The sequence below is a fragment of the Falco biarmicus genome, chromosome 4, assembly GCF_023638135.1.
Source record: "Falco biarmicus isolate bFalBia1 chromosome 4, bFalBia1.pri, whole genome shotgun sequence".
NCBI lineage: Eukaryota > Metazoa > Chordata > Aves > Falconiformes > Falconidae > Falco > Falco biarmicus.
Window position 1 is genome coordinate 83056857 of NC_079291.1, and position 22521 is coordinate 83079377.

Genomic DNA, 22521 nt, shown 5'->3' on the forward strand with positions numbered 1-22521 from the left:
GCCATCTGTTCTAGCCATTCCACCAGATGTTACCGATCCCTGTGGCACAGCCAGTGGGACGTGGACATCCTATGATTTCTGTCCGGTGAGCAGTCAGCTGGTTGCTCCTGAAGGGATCTGACGCTGACCTGGCTGAACTTTTTGCTGAAGCAGCTGAGAAATGTTCTTACAGTCCCTCCCATTGCTCAGCTGTGGACTCAAAAGCTATCACAAGAGGGGCAGGAACAAACCACAGGCAGCTGTTACACAAGGTTGCGTTATCAGGACATTAGGAATGAATTCAAAATGCTCCTGAAGGCTTAGCTTTTCCAACAGATACTTTCTTATTTCTGCTTGAGCTACAGAGGATCTCTGAAGAATCATCCAATTTGCTCTTTATATACCCCAACTGGTTGTTATTCTTTGCCCTGGAGGGAGTTGCAGATTGTGTATGCAGCCTGTACTTTGTAAAGAGATTGCAAATAGTAGTGTCCCCCTGCTTGCTCAGCCCAAACAGATGGCATTGGGCAGGTAAAGAGCTATTCTCTAAGAAATGCTAGCTATGAACAGCCTTTCAAACATTAATAATTTGAGAAACAGAGCAGTGGAAATTAAATGTAAAGTGACATAAATGACTTTCAGAAGACATCATGAGTTAAAAAATGATGTGCATAAAAGAGAAGAGCAGAAAAGCACAATCACACAAGCCAACATGAACTGACCCAACCTACCTGAGAGACACCCACAGCATCAGAAGCTCATTGCAAAGACAACATAGCAGTTAATCTAGTGAGGGCAACCAGGCTAGATGTTTTGCTTGAATTCTGTTTGTCTTTTTATTGCCAGCTGCTGCATGTCAGCCTGAAGCACCTAGATGGGGGACTTGGGATGCACACAGAAGCAAAGGTAAATTTGTTACTAAGTGCATCTTAGAAGGGAGGGATATGACAAGGAATGAAGGATCTAAGGATAATGGGACGTACAACTCTTTGTCTGTAGGTCAATTTTTATTGCATTTCAGATCAGCAATTGTGCAAGTCATTATTATCTGGTCAGTTTTATTGAATCAATTTGGCAGTCTCAATACAGTCTCTAATGTATAGAGGGAAAATTTTAGAAGACTGAAAAGATTTAGGAGTTTAAGTCCCACTCATTATCAGTAGAACTTAAACTCTCTGAGGAGTTAAGTGCTTTTGGAAGTGGGATGTGGTCTTCTAAGTCATGTACACACTTTTGAAAACATTATCCTTCTTGGCCACAGCACAGTGTGATGCTTGCTGGTCTCCTTGCTGTCAGTCATGGCAGAGAGGTCAAGGACTGAATGGCTCACAGTGATTATTGGCTTATGAAGTTCTCCTTTTCTTCTTCTCAAAACAGTCCCTCCTGTTGAGAGCAGGCATGTTGGCAGGTGATGATGTTGTAGAGAAATACAGATTTCAGTAGAGAAACAGAGAAACTTGTTGTCTGGAGAAGGCACCATGGTATTTTCCACAAGTGAAAAATGTTAAAAACTGAGAGATGTACAAATGAATACAATGCAGAGGCAGGGATAAACTAAATGAAAGGTTGGCAGACCTGGAAAGATCTGATGTACCACTGGGACAGTGGAGTCTGTTTTCCTGTAAGTACCAGGACTACAAAGGAAATCTGCAAAACTGTTAAATAAAACTGGGGTTTAAAAAGGAAGGGGGAAACGTCTTTTTAATTAATGCCAGGAATTATAGCTATTTTCTTCTCTTATGATTAAAACGGTTACGGAGAAACAGGGCTACAGAGCTGCCATGGCCATCAGTGGTAGTGTTGCTGTTGCTACCAACCAGCCTCCAGCTTCCTTAATTGGTTATGTTAGGAATCTCACCTTAGGGTCGCATATCCTTTAGCCCAGTCCCCGTGCTTTATTCCTCTTAGATTCCACTATCTGGTCTCATCAGAAATTTTCAATGAGCCAAATTTTTAACATAATAAATTACCCCAAGCTCCCTCTCAAGATCTTTGTCCTTTTCCCATGTTAAACAGCTGCTATCCTTTAAGAGATGCTGGTGGGTCAGAAGCTGTGGTGGTGGCTGTGGGCTGATCCACATCCTAGATCCCCAGCACCAGAGACACTGGCTGTTCCACACAGCTCCAGTTCCATTCCATACATGCATTCTGCCAGCAGGAAGTCCCCAGCCAGCAAGGGTGAAACAGGACAGAGCACTGGGCACCTAATCGGAGAATTCTGCAAGCCCCTGCTCCACCTGGATATGTCCTTTTGTCACCATAGAGCTCCATTTTACTGATTGTTTTTTATAGCTGATCCTCATCTATCCAGATGGTTTTACGCTGCTCTTCTCCGATCTTGTCTTTTATTGTTCGGATAAGATCTTCAATACTGCTCCATGCATCTGCCTCTACAGAGGCATAAAGACATGGCAGTGCTTCCAGTTCTTTCTCCTTCAGACGGCACATACGTAAAAACTCATCTTCGGTCTCTGGCTTTGGCAGTAGTTTCCTGTATCAAATGAGCAGACCAAAAATAAATGTCTTTTTGTCATTTTTGTCCCATTTGTCCCATCAAGAATTTATTTTCTGCTGACAATATACAAGCCATAAAAGCAGTGGAGAATACAGCTACTCCCAGTCTATCCTCCCCTTACCTCTGTGCTGCCCCCAAGGAAAAATATTTGCTATGGGGAAACAATTTAAGAGGATTGAATGAAAGAAGAGTGCAAGTGTTTATGACCTTTCCTCTTCCAGCTGGCATTACTTTAAGAAATGCTGTGGGAGTGCTGAGCATGGAGAAGACTGCATATTCTTTGGTCTTATCCTCCCACAATGCTCATTGCTATCAGTGACAGTGAAAGGGTGCTAGATTTGGGGACTTCCTACTTTCTCTGGTTGTAAGATTTCAGGGAGGAGTCACGGGAGGAAATAGTGCACATAGAAGCACCAGATGAAGAGGTTTATTTCTCTCAGTGAGAACATTATTGGATTTGAGAATTATTCACTGAATAAGACAGAATATCAAATATGCAAAAGGTTTGATACGTTACCTGAACCTCTTGATGTTTTTCTCTGAGACTCTGATAAAGAGAACAATAGGATATATCTTGGCTTTGATTAAATCCTTTGTGCAGCTTATTCCAGCTTCGAGGAGACAATGCTTGTTCTAAAAACAAAGTCATAACAGTGTCACAAAGGAACATTCACTGCTGTGGAATGTCGAGATAAAGGTATCCATACCTTATAGGGTCAGCTGAAAAGCTCTTCATTTACCATTGTACTGATTTAAAACCTTTTAATCAAATATACATTTAAAGTCCATACTCCTCCTACTGGTTTAAAACTAGTCAGTCAAATAACAGCTGAGCTTAATAGCTTTCTGAAGAGATTTAAAATAGAAATGGACTGTTCTAAAGATGAAAAGTATAAAATACCAGTTTTACATATATACATAAACACACACACTTGCTCTTTGTGCAGAAGGAACATCTACTGCAACTACTTGTGAGAGAAAAAAACATCACTTTAATTCTAATTTTTTCCATGCTGTGCATCAAGTCTACTCTACTTGATACAAGATCTCTGTCTGCGACATTGTTATCTTTGTACTGTACACCCCTGTCTCTGTTTCAGGCTATCCTTTCTTTTGTCTAGGTCCTTGTATCTTTTACTCTCTCACACATCCATATATACTTATGGTATGAAAAGGAAATTAATAAGGGATGAAGCATACAAAATAAAAGGATATTTTGTTGCATCAATGTGGGTCATCACAGGTAATGAGCAAGAATATAAGAGGATATGGCTGAGGATGAAAAAGAAAAGGGAAAGTAAGAGCACAAGTAAAAGCCATTTTGGGAAATAAATACAAATCTGAGAATGAAGGTGGGCAAGAGAGAGAACACGCAACTGTAAATTGGTCAGTCTCCTATTCAAGAAGAAACACACATTGCAGACATTCCCAGACAGCCTATCAAAGGGATACAGAGTACTCTAAGCACCTTGGCAGTGACAGCCTCGATATTGGCAGGTACTATACATTCATATGTGTTCAGATTCTTTTCTCTGCTGAAGATGATAGTCTCCATTCTTTGCTTCCTTAAGAACTCTTCCTTTGTTACAATATCTGGAAAGAGATGTGGATGAGGACAAAATCAGGATTACAGCAGAACACTTGGAAAACTATCCCATAGTACTTCACATTGGATGTAAGGATGGTTCAGGGAAAGAAGACGAGCAATGAATTGTCTTAACAGCTGCCTCATTTCTTCCATTGAATTCAATTAAAGCCTAATCTGATCACAGCTGAGCATCTCAGCTATATGCTGCACCAATGAGTCCTTGGGCAATTGCTACAACACTATAAAGGCATTAAATTAAAACAGTAAATACAATTCCAGCACCTAATGTTATGTAGTAACGTTTCAGGGCTGCAGGATGCTGAGAAGTGCTAAAAAAAAAGGTCTCTTCAGTATAGGCTCCTAAAACAAGGATTTAGTGTTCCAACATTTGTGTTTAAAGTTTCGAAAAATTTGGCTTAGGTTGCAATGTGTGATACTGGCCCCCTTGTGAATTGCAGCTCTACATCAAAGCTTTTGTTTTATGTTGCAAGACAAGGGATATTTATTATAATACTTAACTTTTCAGTTTCTCTGTCTGGATAACTGTAGGACTGCATGCTATGCGGTTGGTATTCAATATTAGTGTAAAAATGAAACGTCAGCTATGTTTAATGCTGTGTTGTATACAATCTTGCCCTACAGCAATCACGGTACTGCATATTGCTTTAATAGTAAATACTTAGCATGGAAGAAAATCAGTCTTTTGAGTAGATCAAATGCACAATCTTCACAGCCTTGGATGAGATAGAAACCTAAAGTCGCTTTAGGGAAGATATTCCTCATAATAGCAAATACTAGAAACAAATTAATCAAAATTTCACATTGCCTAGATATGCAGTATGCAAACAGTATGCAAACAGAAAGAGCACTTGCAGCATTTCAGTCTCTGAGGGGCATCCTAGCAACCACACAGCATACACATGGAAAATATTCATAGACACAGAATCTCATAACCATGTGCAATGGCTGTCTCAAAAACATTAAAGTATCTCAGATGTTCTCAAACTCCAGGATTTATAGGTACACATCACTCTGATGTGACTTGAAGTACCTCAAGCAACTATCACATATGCATGTCCCTATGTGTGCATGCATATATAAGTTCATGTTTCCACCAGTGAGGGTTAACAGTCATGGTCCTCCTTTATCCATTACCTGGCTTGCATATGTTGAATTCCAGGGCACCTCCAGAGTTGAGAAGCTTCTGTACCAAGGTCTTGGCAAGCATGGTGGGGGTGAAAAGTACGGGGCGCCTGCGCTCACAGTGGATTGGTCTCACCAAGCTATAAGGGATCAGGCTGAGCCTCTTATTAATTTCACTTTCGGAATCCAAATCTGAGTAAAGAACAAGACATTTATCTTCTGGTTTCCTCTCCATCAGTATTTGGAGAAAAAGAAGGAGAAACACACGAACTAGAAATGAAGGCTTAGTCATCCTGCTCCTCCTTTCTCTTTTGCCAGGGTTGTCTTTACTGTACAGCCTGTAGTTTGATGTCCAATCTAATACTAAATAGTGTCTAAATCAAGTGCCTTTTGCTTTCAAGAGATTATTTCATGGTTTAACAGGACACTTGCTTGGAGAATCTTTCTGCTTGTTAGCTTGACTTACTTTGAATTAAACGTTTGAATTACATTTTTGGACAAAGAGCAAGAAAGCACCTAGGAAGAACTGCCAACCAAACAGGAAGTTTCAGCGTCCTAAACTTGCTCATGAAGGCTCAGTGCCCCAAGCAGTTTTAGTAAAATCAGTTTTGGTCGCAAATGCTTTTGAATTTTTGCAATAGTAAAGACCTATGACATTTTTCATAGCCATGCTGTTATGTAGACCTTTATGTAGACCTTTATATCAATGCCATGTCTGTAAAAGCTATTACTATTTTATATCCATACCTTCCGTTTTATCAGGCGACAGCTTCTTTGCTTCAGATGAGGTCCGTGCCAGACCAGAGGGCCAGCCAGTGACGATACGGACTCGCTCATTGCTATTCATACGCTTGTATTTGTTTTCAGACCTACTGACAAACTGAAAAGGTGAACAAAGAGATTTGACCCTCATTTCTTACATTCTTTATTCTCCCATGTATTCATCAGCCCACACTTGTTATCTACGAGATCTGAATTACCTATGTCTATCAAAGACAAGACTCCATGGGTCTGTTGACTGAATTCTAAGGCTCTTTAAATATCATAGATCTGATTCAGAGCTTTTGTTAATCCCCTTTGGGATTTCTTATTTTGTTCTCTGCTCTTAAGCGGCATGTTTTTTTCTTTGCAGAGCAAACTGCTATCACCAGTACAAGCACTGATGCTCCACCGCAGAGTAACATACACCCTCTTGAGTATTTGCACAAATGTATCACAGCTTATACCCAAAACTCTGCCTCTTCTTTCCTGTACCAGAAAGACTTAAAACTTCCCAAATGGCACATTTTTACACTGAGAAATAGGCTTCAGGCTTTCATTCCTCATCCACCCTACTATTCCTCTATCCAAATATTAATTCCTCCTCCTGTATATTTGCTAACCTTCACAACCACGTTCATAAGACTTTGTCTTTCACCTACACAGTCTCTGTCACCCTCAGAGTCAATGACCTACAATTAAAGGACCGTTTTATGATGGAACCTTATCTCACAGAGACTGGGGGATTTGGTCTAGTCCGATGGATTTATCCTTACGGTTCGAGCACAACACATTTCAGCCTCTAATGGCAGACATGTTTGATTCATCAAGCTACATCAGTAATGGAAGGCACGCACTTAAAAGAAAACACACCGCGTCTCAAAAGCAGTTAGAAAACACAACCCATTCATCTGTTCCATATATTAAATCTCTTTTTTATAGGAATAAATCCCAATACAACTTCTATACCTGAGGTGGAGTTTCTGGGGAAATTAGGTTAGCCTGAGAATACCTGCTGTTCAGTCCCACTATTTCAGACATTGCATTGAGCGTTTGACCTTTATTACCTGTAATATTTGGCCCAAAAGAAAGCTTGCTCTGGATAGGCGAGGGCTGGCTTTTGCGTCGTTCTGTGGGGCAGGCTCCTCTGGCTGCAATGTATTCTAGTGAAAAATAACAGGAGTTTTTCTTTCCCTCCTTTTTTTTTCTTAAATCACAGCATTCCAGAAACAGAAGAAGCAAAAGCAGGTGTTTTATATTTCCAACAAAAGGGACATTGATTGATTGATATCTATCCCAAATGCAGTACTCTAAGCAAACTGCAGACATTGCATGGCCTATGCCGAGTAACTCTGCTTCTGTTACTCTCCTCTTCTGCACTCCGCAGGAGAGCTGCTCTTCACAGCTTATGAAAGAGGCAATTTCTGCACCAAGAAATAGTATGCAAAGCTTTTTCTTTCACTAGCATCTCTGCCAGTGATCTCTGTCCCTTTGATCAGCGGGGACAGTAGCACAGAAGGAATGCATGACACTTAACCTTGATTGAAATTGAGTAAAAACACTGGCTATAGTGTCTCTGCAAATGTTAGAAGCATATGTCTCCCAGGCTCTAAAAATACTTATGGTAACTAACAGACCAGGAAGTTAGTTTGTAATTATGTAAAGATGGAATCCTTGGGTCTAAACAAAGAAAAATCAAATTACTTTCCCTGAGGGAAAAGGAGAAATTGGCAGGGCTGTTGTTTGTGAAGACCTGAAAATCCCACTTCTCTCCATAGCATGTAGGTTGGAAGAGACAGGTCTTTCTAACACGGGACAATGATAGCTCTGTGGATTAGATGCTTATTCACAGTAGGAGAGAAATTATTTTGATTATTAACTCCAAGCACACAGCTTCTTCCTCATGTGGATATGAAGATGCATTTGAGACTTACAGGCAGAGAAGAATGAAAGGGACTAACTAAGACACAGAACAGATATTAGACTTTAAAGTACACTCCCTCATAGCTGGAAGGATTAATAGTGCTAGGTCCATTGCCAGGGAGAATGTAATTTAAAGCAAACATAAGGTACCCATTGCCTGGCACAATCAAAACATACATAGAGCGTAAACAGGACTTTCTGTAAAATTAATGTAATGAACAACAAGTAGCATTGGAGTTTTGGGTGTTAAAAAGACCTTGTTTGTAGATACTTACCCGGAGTGCCCGAAGAGTGTTATATGAGCTTTCTGTCTCATCTTTGCTTCCTCTGTGCATCAACCGCTGCAGCTTCACCAAAAGAAGTTGCTGGGCTCTGAAAGAAAGGGTGGAATCACATAGATCAAGATATCTTTGAAACCACTCAGAAGAAAGCTGGGTTGCAGTGGGTCTGAGCCTACAGAAAAGATTAAATAGGAATAGCAGTGAGGACTGACTGAACCACACAGTAAATGCAGGAACAAAATAATGAGCAGGACTGCAGTGAGTTCAGGATTAAAGAATCTCCATGGCATATTTTCCTACGATACATTTTGAGAAGGCCACGTTATTCTTTCAGGTAACATCTGGAGTCTCCTTTGTAAAGCTTTATAGCTTATAAAGTTTAACATCACCAGGCCTTAACTAAAAAATTAAGACATATACCTCTTTTCTTACAGCAGTTATTAATTTCCCCCTTTACAGAACCACGGCTCTCCGTCGTGGTCACTCAGCACTACACTCACCTGCTGTAGCTGGGAATGGTCCCCATTTCCAGGTCCCTGTCAGTAAATGGATCAACTCTGGCACACAGCCACTCACACCTTCCCTGGTACATGGTGTCAAGAATATGAACAATCTCATCACATTTCACTGACAGGGAACAGCAGTCCAGCTGGCTGGAGATGTTCAGGTTCAAGCGGATATGAAATGAGTCCCCTGATGTGATCAGCCCTTCTTCCAGTTCTGAGAGCAGTTTCCGGTAACCTGCAGCAGGGAAGGAAGGGGTGAAGCATGATTGCTGCTGGCCAGGCCTCAGTACTGCTTCGTTCCTGGGCACCCTCTGGGAGAAGCACATGGCACACATTCCTGAGACTCCTCCAAGAGGGTTTGCACTTCCAGAGTGCTAGTTACACTAGTTACAAGGTTACGGGCCTACACCTTAAAGACACTAATGGAACACTGATTCAGAAAAAGCTTATGCTGCTGGTATCAGAATCGGTGAGAATATTCTCATTATAATGCTATTTTAGGTAACTCCTTCAGTACTCCACACATAACCTGTGAAAGACAGAACTTTGCAGCAAAGGTGCAGACACAGCTATAGCTCTGTCCTGTAAGTACAGCCTGAGTTCTGCCACCAGTTTTAATGACAAGCTATTCCCTTTATTATTAGCTTTAATTGGCACTCCCACTATCTATAACATGCTTTATCTGCAGTTTAAGTGGTGCTCAAAAAAAATTGCAATAGTCTTTCCTACCTTTGAAAACATCAAAGAAAATCAAAGACATCACTTCCTGTGTGATCTATGCAGCTGAAATTCTCTAACCAGCATTAAAAAAAAAACAAAAACCCTGCAAATTTATATACACCAGTAAAAAATGGATTTTGGGATGTAATTTTTGATCCATAACCTGAAATTATCATTACAGGCCATGAACACTAAAATCAAACTCTGCTCACCACACATGAACTCTAGCTGTTAAAGATAAGATAAAGCCACAAAGGTAATAAACAGGGCAACTCCATCAGGTAAATGCTAAATTGACTTCAGCTGGATAAAGATGATTCAGCTCACCACGCTGTATTACAGAAAACTGTACATAAAAATCAGCTTGATATTGGCCCACCATGCAAATCCTTCAGAGTCCTGTAGTGACAAGCATATGGGCTTTTTTTTGTTCTCAGTTGCAAAGCTAAAAGCTGGAGCAGTTACACAAAGCAGCTATAATTAACATCAGGGGCATGCTTCAGATTTATACCAATACAAAGGATATTCTGGTTCTGTCATTCTCATCCAGATGAGTTAGTATAATAGACTTGGGCCTATTTGAGATGAGAAATACTTTTGGTCTTACCTTCATGATTTGATTTATACTGGAGTGTCACTGGACCACTGCACCTCTGAATTGTCCAGTGAACTTCTTCCTTTGTGCAAGTATCCAACGGAACACTCTGATTTTCCCCTTTAATGCAGCCCTCCAACTAGACATGAAAGAAATATTACTCTCCAGTGCAGGTTCAATCTCTGAGTCAATTATACCATTTTTTTTAAAGCAGCATAATCTTCTTCTGATTAAACAATGAAGATACTTTGCTATCAGGATGCAGATTACATTCTAATTATTTAATTTCTTTTCTCTCAAATTATGAATGCTAGCAGTCAACAGAACTGCAGCTCTTTGACAATCACAGGCTTCTCAGCAGTAAGTAGTGCAGGAATAGAAATTGTAGGGGTTTTTTTTCCCCCCTTGGAGACATTTTAACAGGAAAATGGTTTGGGAACATTGGCAATGGAGAGAAAACTAAGCAAGAAGCAACTCAGCAGAAGCACCGTCTCACTCCTGCTTATGTGATGCCAGGGACACTTATGCAGCTGTGCAGCCCCTTCTTCCCATTCACATCCCACCTGTATCCATTTTTGCTCATAACATGTCCAGTCCCAAGATAGGCCACTCTAAAGAATGGTTTAGGAGGCATCATGCTAAGCTGAGTAGCGTCAACTTCCTTTCAGGCAGGCAAGTACTAGGAAGTTGACAGCAAATCTCATTCTAGTCTTTTCAGAGGGGCTGTACTACACAACACAGCATTAAAGAAAGCATCAGTTGCTCTGATCTCTTCCATACAGAACTACCGTGAAGTGCAAAAGTGTCTCTGTGTGTTGAATGACCGTAAATACTATTTTCTCTATTTTCATAGTTAATAGCAGATTTTCTTCTGGATGAGTCATAATACTTTGTCATTAATAAGAGATGAAAGAAGAAACAAAGGAAAGTATTGTGGTGAGTGTGTGTGCATGCAGGTAGACAGATATCCAATACTGTTGATTATTTTCTGCTCACCAGTAGGATTTGGTGTCCCTCCCGAAGGCCTGCTTTCTCTGCAAGTGATCCTGTCTTGACAGAGCTAATAAAGCTGCCTTTGTCATTACCTCCAACCAGAGTGATTTCTGAATTGAGACTGTCTCCATTCAGTGTTACGCGCTGGATAGTATGGCAGGAGTTTCTAATGCGACCAACAGATGTGACAGAGGGACGAAATGGTCTGTGTTCATGGAAGGAAGTAACAGTTAGTTATCCCAGCTTTTAGCTACCGCTACAGAGTTAAATGCATGCATGATAAATGAGACATATAAATAAACTTTAGGTGTTATCAAAGCACTAGGATCTAAGGACTCTAAAAGAAATCCTTCTCATTACTGCCTAAGTTCTGGAGAAGAGCACCTGGATAGCTTCAGGTGCCCAGACATGACTGACTAACTCAGATGTATAATAAATAATACCTCACCTAGCAACCTGTGGCAGCAAGATAACAAGATCACAAGGATAAATCTAAGCTTCTAGAACATTTTGTCTGCCTTGAAGTTTTAGGATGACCTCCACTGGTTTACAGGATATGAAAGGGCTCCAAAATAACATGTTATACTGCTGCTGACATAGAGAAGTAAAGACTTAGCACAGTATTATGAGATATTTGTGTCAAATAACCTGTGACATCATATTCCTGCCATGATATCTTCAGCAACTAATAGATAAATGGAGGACCTCTACCATAATAGCCTTTTCCCTCAGTCTCTAAGGTAGGTGAACTGGCATCTCAAATACCTTTCCAGGGAGAACTTTCTGAATATGGAGTTGACATGCTCAAGCTCATAGGCATCCAGGCCTTCCGACTGATGAGAAGAAGAGGAAGAGTGCACCGAAGGAGCTCCATGTGACTGCCTGTCATGACTGTCGTCTGGAAAGAGTAACAAGAACGAAAATGAGTCCTAGATAGAATGAAAACAGTGGAAAAGGAGAAAATGAATGTTTGATTGATCCCAGCCAAAGCTGAAAGAGGAAATTCCTGATTCAGAGGCATGATTCATGTTCACAGGCCATGACAAGGAAAGTCAGTCCTGCTTACTGGACCTACCTGATCGCTCCTACAGAACAGCAAGTTGGAAGGGACCTCTGGAGACTGTCTAGTCAAACCCTTTACTCAAAGGAGGATTGGCTAGAGGAGATTGCTCAGGATATTTTCAGTTGGGTTTTGAATATCTCCGAGGATGGTGACTAGTTCACCTCTCTGGACAACCCTGTTCCAGTGACCACTCACAGTAAAAAAGCTTTTTTTCCCCCCTGTTTAAATGGAATTGCTTGTTCTTTAGTCCATGCCCATTGCCTCTTCTCCTTTCATTGGGTAGCACTGAGAAGATTCTGGCTCTGTCTTCTTTACTCTTTCCCCTGCAAATTTGATGCTTTCCTCATTTTGAGGCTGGAGGTCTTCTTACCAACCTGCAAACCTCAGCCAAGCACCCTCCATCTATTGTCTGATTCTTCTGCCACGTACTTCTTCGGGAATACCTACTTTCTTGTTCTCACCACCAGCTGACCCTTTGTTTTCTTCTTATGATAAACTGACTTGATTTTTTTCTCAGACTGTGTCCCATCTTATTCAGACCAGGAGTTGATTATTTAACAGAATCTGTGGCTGGTGAGCTAATCACATAGATTGCATAGTTAAACTATATACACAATGTCCTCTTGCTTACCATCTAGCTCCAAAGCATCATATCCAAAGCTGTCGTTGTCATCTTCAACCAGGCTGGAATTAAAAACAAAGCATGAGATAATAGAAGAGAGAGAGAGAAAGCTGTTCACTTTCCAGCTTTCAGCAGATTTCCAACTTCAGCAGATTTCATTAAGTTCTGGAGGAAGAACTTTCTCTGTGAAAAAGAAAGATGTTGGAAGTGTTGTATCAGACAATGGCACAGCTGCAAAAAAATAAGCAAGTAACATACTTGAGGGCCCAGGGAAGATGTAGGAAGATGGCAGGAAGACAATATGTGTCAGCCAGCATGGGAAGCATGTGAAGCAGCAAGAAGGTTCAGAAGGAAGAAATGCTAAATGCAGTGAGGGAATGAAGATTTTGCTGAAGACGAAGGGAAGCTGCTGACTGATTGTCTCATATGTGTGACACCACACCTGCTTCAGCACTGAGATAAATGGTTGCATAATGTCTGCTGTATGTATACTGCAGCATGGTTTTTTTTCCATGATAGATCAAACATGTCAGAAGCTCACTGAGGGACAGAGTGAATGCAAGGGAAGTGACTGAGGTGCAGCAGTAAAGGAGTAATTTGCCTGCTTGATTTAAGGTACTTGAAGCATTTTATAACAGTTTAACGGTACCTCGCATGGTTACTCTGACACCTACGGTAACAGAATGGCAAGGCGTACCAAGCTGTTGCACAGAAACTGCCAGGCCACCGCTCTGGTCCCCGCCCAGCTCTCACTGACACAACCTTTCCTGTTAAGGATGACTAGATTGGTAGGCCTTAAACATAAACAGTTAAAATTCACCAAAATTTTCCTCTTAAAGGGATACTGGGGATGTTGGGTCCAGCCAAGTGGGTGACCTGTCTGCTTCACTAGGACTTCATTAAAGCATGTCCTTTGGTTGCAAAGCTGTTTAAATAACAGCTTGTTGTTTTTCCCATTCAGAATGATTTGTAGGTCTCCCGTGGAGCTGATATTCCTCATATCTGGCTTCAGCTGAAGGGTGAATTTTTGGAGTCAGTCCGGGGAGAATCAGCTATTTTTACACCATGCATAAGCAGGGAAATAATACACCTTTTCCTACATTAAATTATGATCTCACTTCTTTTTCACACAAATCAAGATCAGATGAACTGTGAAATCTGCAACTTGGCATGAAATAGCAATTATTTTGGATTATGTTCACAAACAAGTTAAAAAACCTTAGCAGAATAGTTATAAAGTACAGTGAACTTTTGGGCATGCTCTTGAGGTACTTGACTTGAGTTCACTCAACAAAGTAAGGCCACATTCAGAGCTTGCTCCAGGTTACCTTTTTCTTCCACATGCCAGTGGGAAAGATCACCTGAGGAAAATTTTCAGATTTCAGTACAGCTCAGTCTTCCAATGCCTTAACGTATGGAACAGGATCTAGTCAGAGCTACAGTGAAATAAATCTACAGGATTAATAATATCCATATAATCTTTACTGCATTCTGTCATATACTGCAAATATATAAATGTTCAGGCATGCCAAAGGCTTTTCAAGTTAAGCACCTGAAACATGAAACATTCAAATCATTAATAGAACAACCCTCTTTCTCCATTTTGAATTAACACAACACACTTCAAAAAGGGGCTTGGAGGACAACATAGGAGAAGCTAAGGGACACTAGAATAAACTGTCTAAATCCTCAGCAGCCCATAAAATTATGTGGGAGAACTAGCTGAGGATGCCTTCAATGGAAAGCTGTCTTGCAAAGCTTTACACAGAGAGAGGCAAACGTGGCAGTCTGCAAAGAGGAGTTTGTTTTGAAAAGCATTAAAAATCTAAACAAAGTTCTAATAAAGATTAGATCTCAAAAAATAGATCTAATAAAGATCTAAACCCTCCACATATATTGCTTTCTTCTAAATCGGTTTGCCTGGGCTCTGTTCTTTTCTGCTTCTGCTTGGGACCTTGAGGGAATTTATTTATATCTTCTGATATTTCTGGCACAAACACTGATGCTATTCACATCAACACCAAAACAGTATGTCCAAGTATTGCATTGCTATAAAACTTTTAGAAAGGGGTTCCGTGCCATTTAGGGGACTGTGAGGCAGGCAAGGTCTCATTCCTTCCTGCCACCAACTTCCCATTCACCAGCTGATCTGATTTTACTCACAGGGGAAGTCCGAAAGGCCATGACCCAACAGCACTGGAAGCTGCAGCAGAAGGTGAAGCTGAGGGCAACGCACCTCTTTCCCCTTATTGTTATGCTGAGATAAAAAGCCCTAAGCCTGACAAAATCCACCTCCCTCATCCACTTCTTCCCCCCATTCCTCACAGATATTCAAGCAGCTGTGCTCTATTTTGGCAGCTTACAGAGAAGAAGGGGCTTTGAGAGAAGGGGAAAGGACAGGGACACCAATGCATGGAGCTGAGAAGCAAAAAGTGAAGCCATATCAGTCCGCAAAGGTAGAGCACATTCTCCAGTAGCACTGGTGCCTAGTCATTTCAGTACTGCTGCTTATTATGTACATTAAAAAATGTCGCTGTTGCAGTGGTATCACTGTGTCATTCATCCCAGCTGAACTGTCAGAGATTCCTGAGTGTTCTGGACAAAATGAGGGATGAAAGACTGCAGCCTTGAGAAGTTTAGCAAGTTAGTCCTGCTGCCTAATAGAAGCTCTCCAACTAGAGACAGAGACAAGCACATCTACAGCCCTTTTTTGCCTCCTCCTTGTGACAAGAGCTTCCAGGCATGTTTCGCCAGCGTGGTTACCTACCTGCAATGAGGGGCGTCCTCTTTGCAACGTCGGACTATTGAATCATTTCCTGGAGGCTCAGGAGTGGTTGACATGATACTGTCATTGCGACTTCTCAGAGTTTGCTTTAAAAAAAAAAAAGTGACAGGTTAACCATCTCAATCACGTTATTATTTCTTAGAGAAGCATTAGCCTGCTAGGTTGCCAGTGGTACTCTGCACCGTGAAGTAGACACAACAGTAAGAAAAATTGCGACTAGATATGCAGAATGCTACATACAAGAGCATTCGTATTCATATATTACAGCATCTTAGCAGTATGCACAGCTTGGTGCTGGCACAGTACATTTTTCTGTGACCACATGACTGGCTGATTTATCAAACAATTTTAACCTTGCCCTTGATGTGTGGTGTATGTGTTGCACAGCTGACGTATAGGAGGAAGAGGATGAAAAGCAGAATGTATGGATACTTAGATATATAAATAGTAGGAATAAGAAAGAAAAACACAGATCTCCATACATTAAATTATTAACCTAGTACACTAGAAACTAAACTCTGAATTGCACTAGAGGGAAGACAGTACAAGTCATCTAAATAACCAACAGATATTCCGAAGAATATTCCTAACCCAGCTAAGCTTATTACAAGTGGCAGGGAGTTCTTTCCTGGCTATTCTTGGGTATAGTATTAATTTCCTGGGGGCAGCATTTTTCACGGTTTTATAAAAAGATGTTTTGTTCTTTGTTATTAACACTCTGCAAGAGCACTCTCTCTGTCTGCTTGTCCTGCTGTGTCTGCTCACATACATATAATGGAATAACTACCTTGGGAGATTATGGGGATACAGCAAGCAGGGAAGAAACGGTTTGGCTATGGTATGCAGAAATTTCCAGCTGTGATCTGCACCCCTTTTCTCACTCACTGTTACTTATAGACAGGAAAAGCATTAGAGAACTGCAAAAAACCCTGCAAATTTTCTTAAATAAATTACAAAGCAGCTTTTGAAGAAAATCTTTTCCTTCTAACAGTAAACGTGAAATGGCATAAGGAGACAGTGAGAGGTCATAAATACCTTTGAAATATCTTTAAATAAACATAAACCAATTCTGTGATTTTGCAAAAGGCTAATAACATGGTTCTAACAAAATGCTGGTTAAAAGGATTAAGGGAGCCTCTGACAAGGGCCTTGAATGTGATCACAGCTGGGATGCTAGTGAAGTGCTAATACTGGGCTGTGAAAGCTCTGAACCACATCAGGAGACACAGTCGTAGACAAGCAAGGGACATCTGAAGGCTCCTTACAATCTTGCTGACTTCACAGCTGCTGATGGAGTTACTGATGGAAACAGAATTAGAGGAACTTGTGTCTGTGCGGCCATTGCTGGCATCAGCCCCGTCTTCATCCTGTGCTCTGACTGCTGCGCTCACAGACGACAGAGAAAAATACAGACACCAGAGGAAATTATGTCAGATCGCTTTCAATACAGAGTCTTTCACAGATTTGCAACAAGACTTTGGTTATCTTGCCATTTCAGCTTATCTCATTTCTCCCACCCTACACTGGAGGGAGGCTTCAGGAAGTGTGCTGTGCCCTGCACCTCTGGCTCTCTTTCCTTCCCCATCAGCTTCCCAAAAAAGTACAGAAATGCACACCACTCTGGAGAGCCTCTTGCCAACTTTTTCTTTCAGCTCTGGTCTGTACATTTTTATTAGATCTCTGAACACTATTTGACAAATTAAAGGATTGCTTTATTAATTTATGTTTTAACTTCATCATCTGAATCTGGTAGTCAGCAGTAAGATTGGCTCACTGAATTACGCTTTTTTTACAACAAAATATTTACAAGAAGCTTGAGATCACTCAGCAGCCCCAGGTGACACAGCGTGAATGTCTTTGTAGACTCCTTCTTTTCCTCAGCACCTCTAATTTGTATTAATGTTGCACATTACCTGATACCAAACATACAGTTTAACATGAAATATCTTGCAGCAGGAACCATGTTTCCCATCATTTTTTGCAAAACAGTGAGCATGCTGCTGCATGTAACACATAAAGGAAGTGCCGGCTAAACGGTGTTTGGTTCAGGAACAGTGTTACATAAATAAAAGGAATTAAGAGTACATCAAATGTGAGTACAGAGCAACAAATTTTGTAACTTGGCTTCTTGCTGATGGGTGGGCCAAACCCGTGCTCCTCAACCTTTGCAATGCTTTAGATTTAAAATTAATTCCCTTTTGCTGAAAGACAAAGGAAGTCATTAGACGATCACTAGATTAGGGTTTTTCAGCTTGAAGGATTTATCTGACAACAAGGAGAGAATAGTATAATGACTTTCCGTACATGTGTTACACCAATGACTTCAAAATTTGTGTAACCTAAAGGTAGAATTGAGTAGACAGAAAATTTAGGTCAGCTATGGGATGCAATACTGTGTGTCAGTGGAGGTACTTTTGGATGGAGAGGACACACAGGTACAAAATTAAGACATTGTTAACTATGAGAGAAACTGTCTATTTTACTCACTTGGACTTAGTTAAGAATATCCCTGGTTGGCATATTTGTTAAAACAACTTAAAGAGATTAAGTGAATGAGACAAAGCAACAGAAAAGGAATAAGGACATGGACGCTCTTTCTGACCTTGAAACTCTGATGTTTTGTTCATGCTGACAGGGGATTTAGCTCTTGGATGTATCTAAAAGAAAGAGGACAAAAATCAGCACAAATGCAGAATATTTGCCACATACTGTAAACCGCATATTTTTACCCTTTCTCCACTTTTGTGGTCCATATATTTGCCCTCCTTTAAATGCCAGGCCCCCAAATTTAGAAGATATTTAAGTATCTAAATAGCACTGCAGCGAACAAGTTAGCTACCTAACTACATTTAAAAGTCTGGGCCAAATGCACTGCAATTTCCAGCTTCTGCTGAGGGAATAGAGACAAAAGGTGAAGTGGGTGCCTTGGGACTGGTTTCAGGCAGCTGTTAATACAACAGGCATCCTTTTGGAGCGTGCAATGTAAAAAATGCAGCTCTATTGCCTAAGTAATAATGACAGCCAGAGCTCAGAAAGGTTATGAAGGGCAGGGTGAATTCAAATGCAGGTGAAAAGAAAGAGAACTTCAAAATCCCAAATGTTAGATTGTATATTTTTTTACAATTCGTGAATATAGCATCAGATAATAGCTGGATGAATGCAGCTAGTCGGGGAAATCATGGACCTAACTCATGCTACCCCTTACTTTTAAGTGAGCAGAAATTGCCATAATTTAATTCTGAATTAGGCAGTTAATTTTCCTCTAGATTGTGTCCCTTTCTTTCTATTATTCCTTCCACACGAAGTGAGCTTTTCCACCAATTCTTCATTTTCCACCTTCAGCTACTTGTGTGCTGGACTTCAGGCATTATGTAATTTTTTTTTCACTACTGTTAAGAAGGCAAAGAATCAATTTATTGGCAACACTCCAAGAATGTGAATGAAGCAGAAGCAAGGAGAATACACAAAATGAGAAGAAGGGGTAGAAAATGATCTGTGAAGCCCTATTGTATCTGCTCCTCAAGATGCAAATCAGCACAAGGCAAAAACTGACAGCCCACTACCATACACAAATGTATTCTTATCTTCACAGCACAGCACTTTCAGAGGCATCACCACCATACGTGTTATGTCTCTCAGTTCTAACAGTCCCTGCACTACAGCATTCCAGCCTCATACTAAGACACACCTGGATTCCCTTTAGATTCACTCTCCTCTTGAGTCGAGCTTGATCAGGCAAGAAGAATTTGCTGTCTTCTGGAGACTCTTCAGAAGTGGAGGAGTCATCTGCTTCTTGACCATTGGCTTTTGGGCTAGGACTCCCAAAGGTCTGGGAGATGATGGTAATGGGTAGATTCCGTGGCAAACTCTAAAGATCAGAAGGAAACACTTTACTTCTGAGACCAGGTTGGTATAACTCCTCATTACAGTCCTCCTTTAAAGTAATCTGATTGAACTTTCTGTGATTCCAGTGCTTCAGAAGCTCACACAGAATATGGCTCCAGATCCAAATCAGTAATTTAGATGGACATTTGTAGGGATTTCTGTTCACTGGGGCACGTTCCTCAAAAGTATGTGCAGTTTCTAACCCAGTATAGAAATTAATTTCTTTCTGCATTCCCTTTTCCTCCATTTAAAATCAAGATGTGGAATGCCAGCCTTCGAGAAGCTATGTGCTTGGCATAGACAACTTGAACCCCACTGTACTGAAGAACTCACAGCATTGACATTTAGTAGTAGAAGTTTTTTTTTCCCCAGTTAATTCATGGAGGGAATTAAAAAAGCCCCTTCTCCCTTCCACACCAAAATGTTTTTAAAAGCAAGTCTCAAAAAAAGAACTCACATCGGTCTTCCTCAGCCCTACCTGGTCGTGAAAGTTATTGTCCTTAGAGAGCCGTCGGAGTTTGCACTCCAGGTTAACAATGCAGGCTTCTTTCCGAACCACCTCAATTCGGAGTTCATCATTTCTCTCCTCCAGCTCTCGAATCTGCTTCCTGTATTTATCTTTTTCAATCAGACAATGCGAATACTGTGTCTGAGCCTCATCACGTGAGCGGAACGCCTGCAGTGGAGAGAAGAAATCTCTTCTGCACCTGGGCACCAGACACCTTCTCCTGCTGGTTTTGTTTGTAAGGTGTTTGGAACGGGGACTTCAGAACTGGTAACCATTCACCAATTAGCACAGCAGTTAGGGCCAGGATGTGCCACAGTAGTACCATCAAAAATTATGATGATGAGGGTGGTTCATTTCCAGCTCCCTCTTGGTTGGTGGCACTCCAGAGTGCAAACCGGATGACTTGACACTAATATAAAGCCTGCAGTAGCTGTTAAGATCTTCGTCCTGCCTGCCAGATGCTACGCTGTGGAAACAACCCAATATTATCCTATGTTTAATTACTGTAGTGCAAATTCCAACAAATAGCAATTTCTTGTTACTGTTTGTTTTTTAATGGTATTTTGGGTCCAATTACCCACAATTCCCCAAAGTGACACATATGAGATACAGGCTTCTGCTACTAATTTTCCCCATTTTAACTGTTAGATACCTGGTCTCGCTCCTTTTCCACCTCTTCTAGCTGTATCATCACAGTGTTCATACGGTGCTTGTACATCTCACAGTCTTTTCCTAGTGTTGAACACTTTAACTCCAAATCTTCTTTCTCTTCAAGATACTGGAAATGACACACTGTTAACCACCACTGCTCTCAGAGGGCTTTTGGGCACTAGCCTGAGACATTCCATCTTTCTATCCTTCCATTTCTTACCTTGTCTCTCAAGTCTTCCACTTGACGAATCTCCTCTTGGAGATTAAAGATCTTGTTGACCAACTCATGACGATCTTCTAGTGCCTCCTTACGGTCATGTTCCAGAATGTCCAAAATGGCCTTGTCTGAATCTGGCAAACTGCGCTTGTCAGCCTGAGGAAAGACATTTTTAAGAGACAGGCCAGGGAAAGAGAAAATAGCATTGCAGGGAGAAAAGTAACAAAGACAGAAACAAGCAAGAGGAATAGAAAATGAGCGTAGTATTGCAATGGGAAAGCAGGAGAAGAGATGGACATTTGTTCATATTTTAAAATAGAAAAGACGAGTGAAGGCTGTCTTGCTGTCAGAATATTCTGATGAAGGAACTGTTTTACTGTTTTATTGTACTGGCTATAATTTGATCCATTTTGGATGCAGTGACAATTCTTCACTCCAAGCCCTGCATTCAAAACTCTTCTCTATTAATCAGCCCTCCCTGAGCACAAAAATCACCCTTTGCCAAAGAGCAGGGCCTAAGAAAACATTCAGGGGAATTTTTAAAGTGTGCATAGGCTTTGCAGGGCTGTGCTCAGAGAATATTAAACATGCCTGGAGTAGCTTGTATCACTGCTTCACTTTCTGTAGTGTCCAGCAATACTTTTTCTTTCAGATTTAAAATTGACAAGAGCACCAGGGCAGGTTCTAACAAATAAATTTCCATCCAAAATTAACCATAAATGGAAGATGAAAAAGGCATAAAAAGTGAGCAAGTAATATGCATATTTATTTTTAAAATACCTAGACTAGGTTGGAGATTTTGGTGACCTTTTAGTTACCCAGTATTCCTAAGTACACCTAAGTATTTCTAAAACAAACTGCCTTTCGTTTATTTATACTTCCACTTAGGGAATTTCAATCCTCTTTTTAGGTATTTCAGGATTATTTATTTCTTTAGGTGCTACAAGAACATTTCAATTAATACAAGAGATTCTACATGGACCAGAACTCCTATAACCTTCTATGCTACACCCTGTTTCAACCTTTGAATTGGATTTGTGTTAGAACTAAGAATTGTTAGGCACTGCTAGAGGCTACAGCCATTTCTGAAATGCATTCTATTGATAATTTTTTAAGTGTCATTTTAAAATGTCACAAAAGCCTTTTCCAGCAAAGTGCTGAGCACTCTCACATATATCCTAATATTTGGCTAAGCTCTTCACAGAGTAACACAGTGCTAAATTTGCTGCATATCATCCTTTGCTCTATCTGCCCAAACAAAGGTTAGTTAAGATCCCTGTGCAAGTTACAGCAGCGTTCTGCAGGGTGTTCTACTAACCAGTGACCACCCAAGTACTGAAACCTTTATTACCCTCTACTTCATTAAACCCTTCTGGTACAGATATGACAATAGCCTAAAAGAGGGTACCCAGAGCCACTGTCAGAAGTTTCTGGGCTGGCTATTTAACACAGCTTTGTAGTGACAGACTGGTACAAAGAACCACAGCAGGGCTAAAATATGGAGCTGAATGCTCAGCAATTAAACAGCTGCACTCTGCACCTTGAAAAAGACAATCTCTCATGTACAGCTTGATTTATTGGATGATTTATTTTATTTCTTTTTTTTAGAACTCCTCCTCATGCATGTTTGTCCAAGGAGTACCATGGACAGCTGGGACCTATATAAGCAACCTTCTGTTTTTCCAGACTTTACACTTATGCTTATTGTAGTTTTGCAGGCAGAGGTTTCACCCAATGCTTCCCAGCATTATAACAGCAGTGTTTGATTTGTCTGGCGTTTAAGGTGAG

At 40.8% G+C, this 22521-nt stretch overlaps 1 protein-coding gene across 2 annotated transcripts in view; it reads right to left on the reverse strand.

Moving 5' to 3' along the window:
- Positions 1–967: 967 nt before the first annotated feature.
- The window catches only part of CARD11 (caspase recruitment domain family member 11), a 46847-nt gene continuing 25293 nt past the window's right edge, over positions 968–22521 (reverse strand). For both annotated transcript variants that reach the window (XM_056334302.1, XM_056334301.1), the window contains 19 exons: positions 20737–20889; positions 20518–20643; positions 19836–20033; positions 19161–19340; positions 18075–18129; positions 16738–16853; positions 15455–15558; positions 12697–12749; positions 11768–11900; positions 11006–11207; positions 10022–10148; positions 8689–8929; positions 8183–8279; positions 7052–7147; positions 5973–6105; positions 5238–5417; positions 3963–4087; positions 3012–3127; positions 968–2470 (listed from right to left, as the gene is read on the reverse strand). In XM_056334302.1, coding sequence (XP_056190277.1) covers positions 2266–2470; positions 3012–3127; positions 3963–4087; positions 5238–5417; positions 5973–6105; positions 7052–7147; positions 8183–8279; positions 8689–8929; positions 10022–10148; positions 11006–11207; positions 11768–11900; positions 12697–12749; positions 15455–15558; positions 16738–16853; positions 18075–18129; positions 19161–19340; positions 19836–20033; positions 20518–20643; positions 20737–20889 — 2640 coding nt within the window. In that variant the 3' untranslated portion in view covers positions 968–2265. The remainder of the gene's footprint in view (positions 2471–3011; positions 3128–3962; positions 4088–5237; positions 5418–5972; positions 6106–7051; positions 7148–8182; positions 8280–8688; positions 8930–10021; positions 10149–11005; positions 11208–11767; positions 11901–12696; positions 12750–15454; positions 15559–16737; positions 16854–18074; positions 18130–19160; positions 19341–19835; positions 20034–20517; positions 20644–20736; positions 20890–22521) is intronic.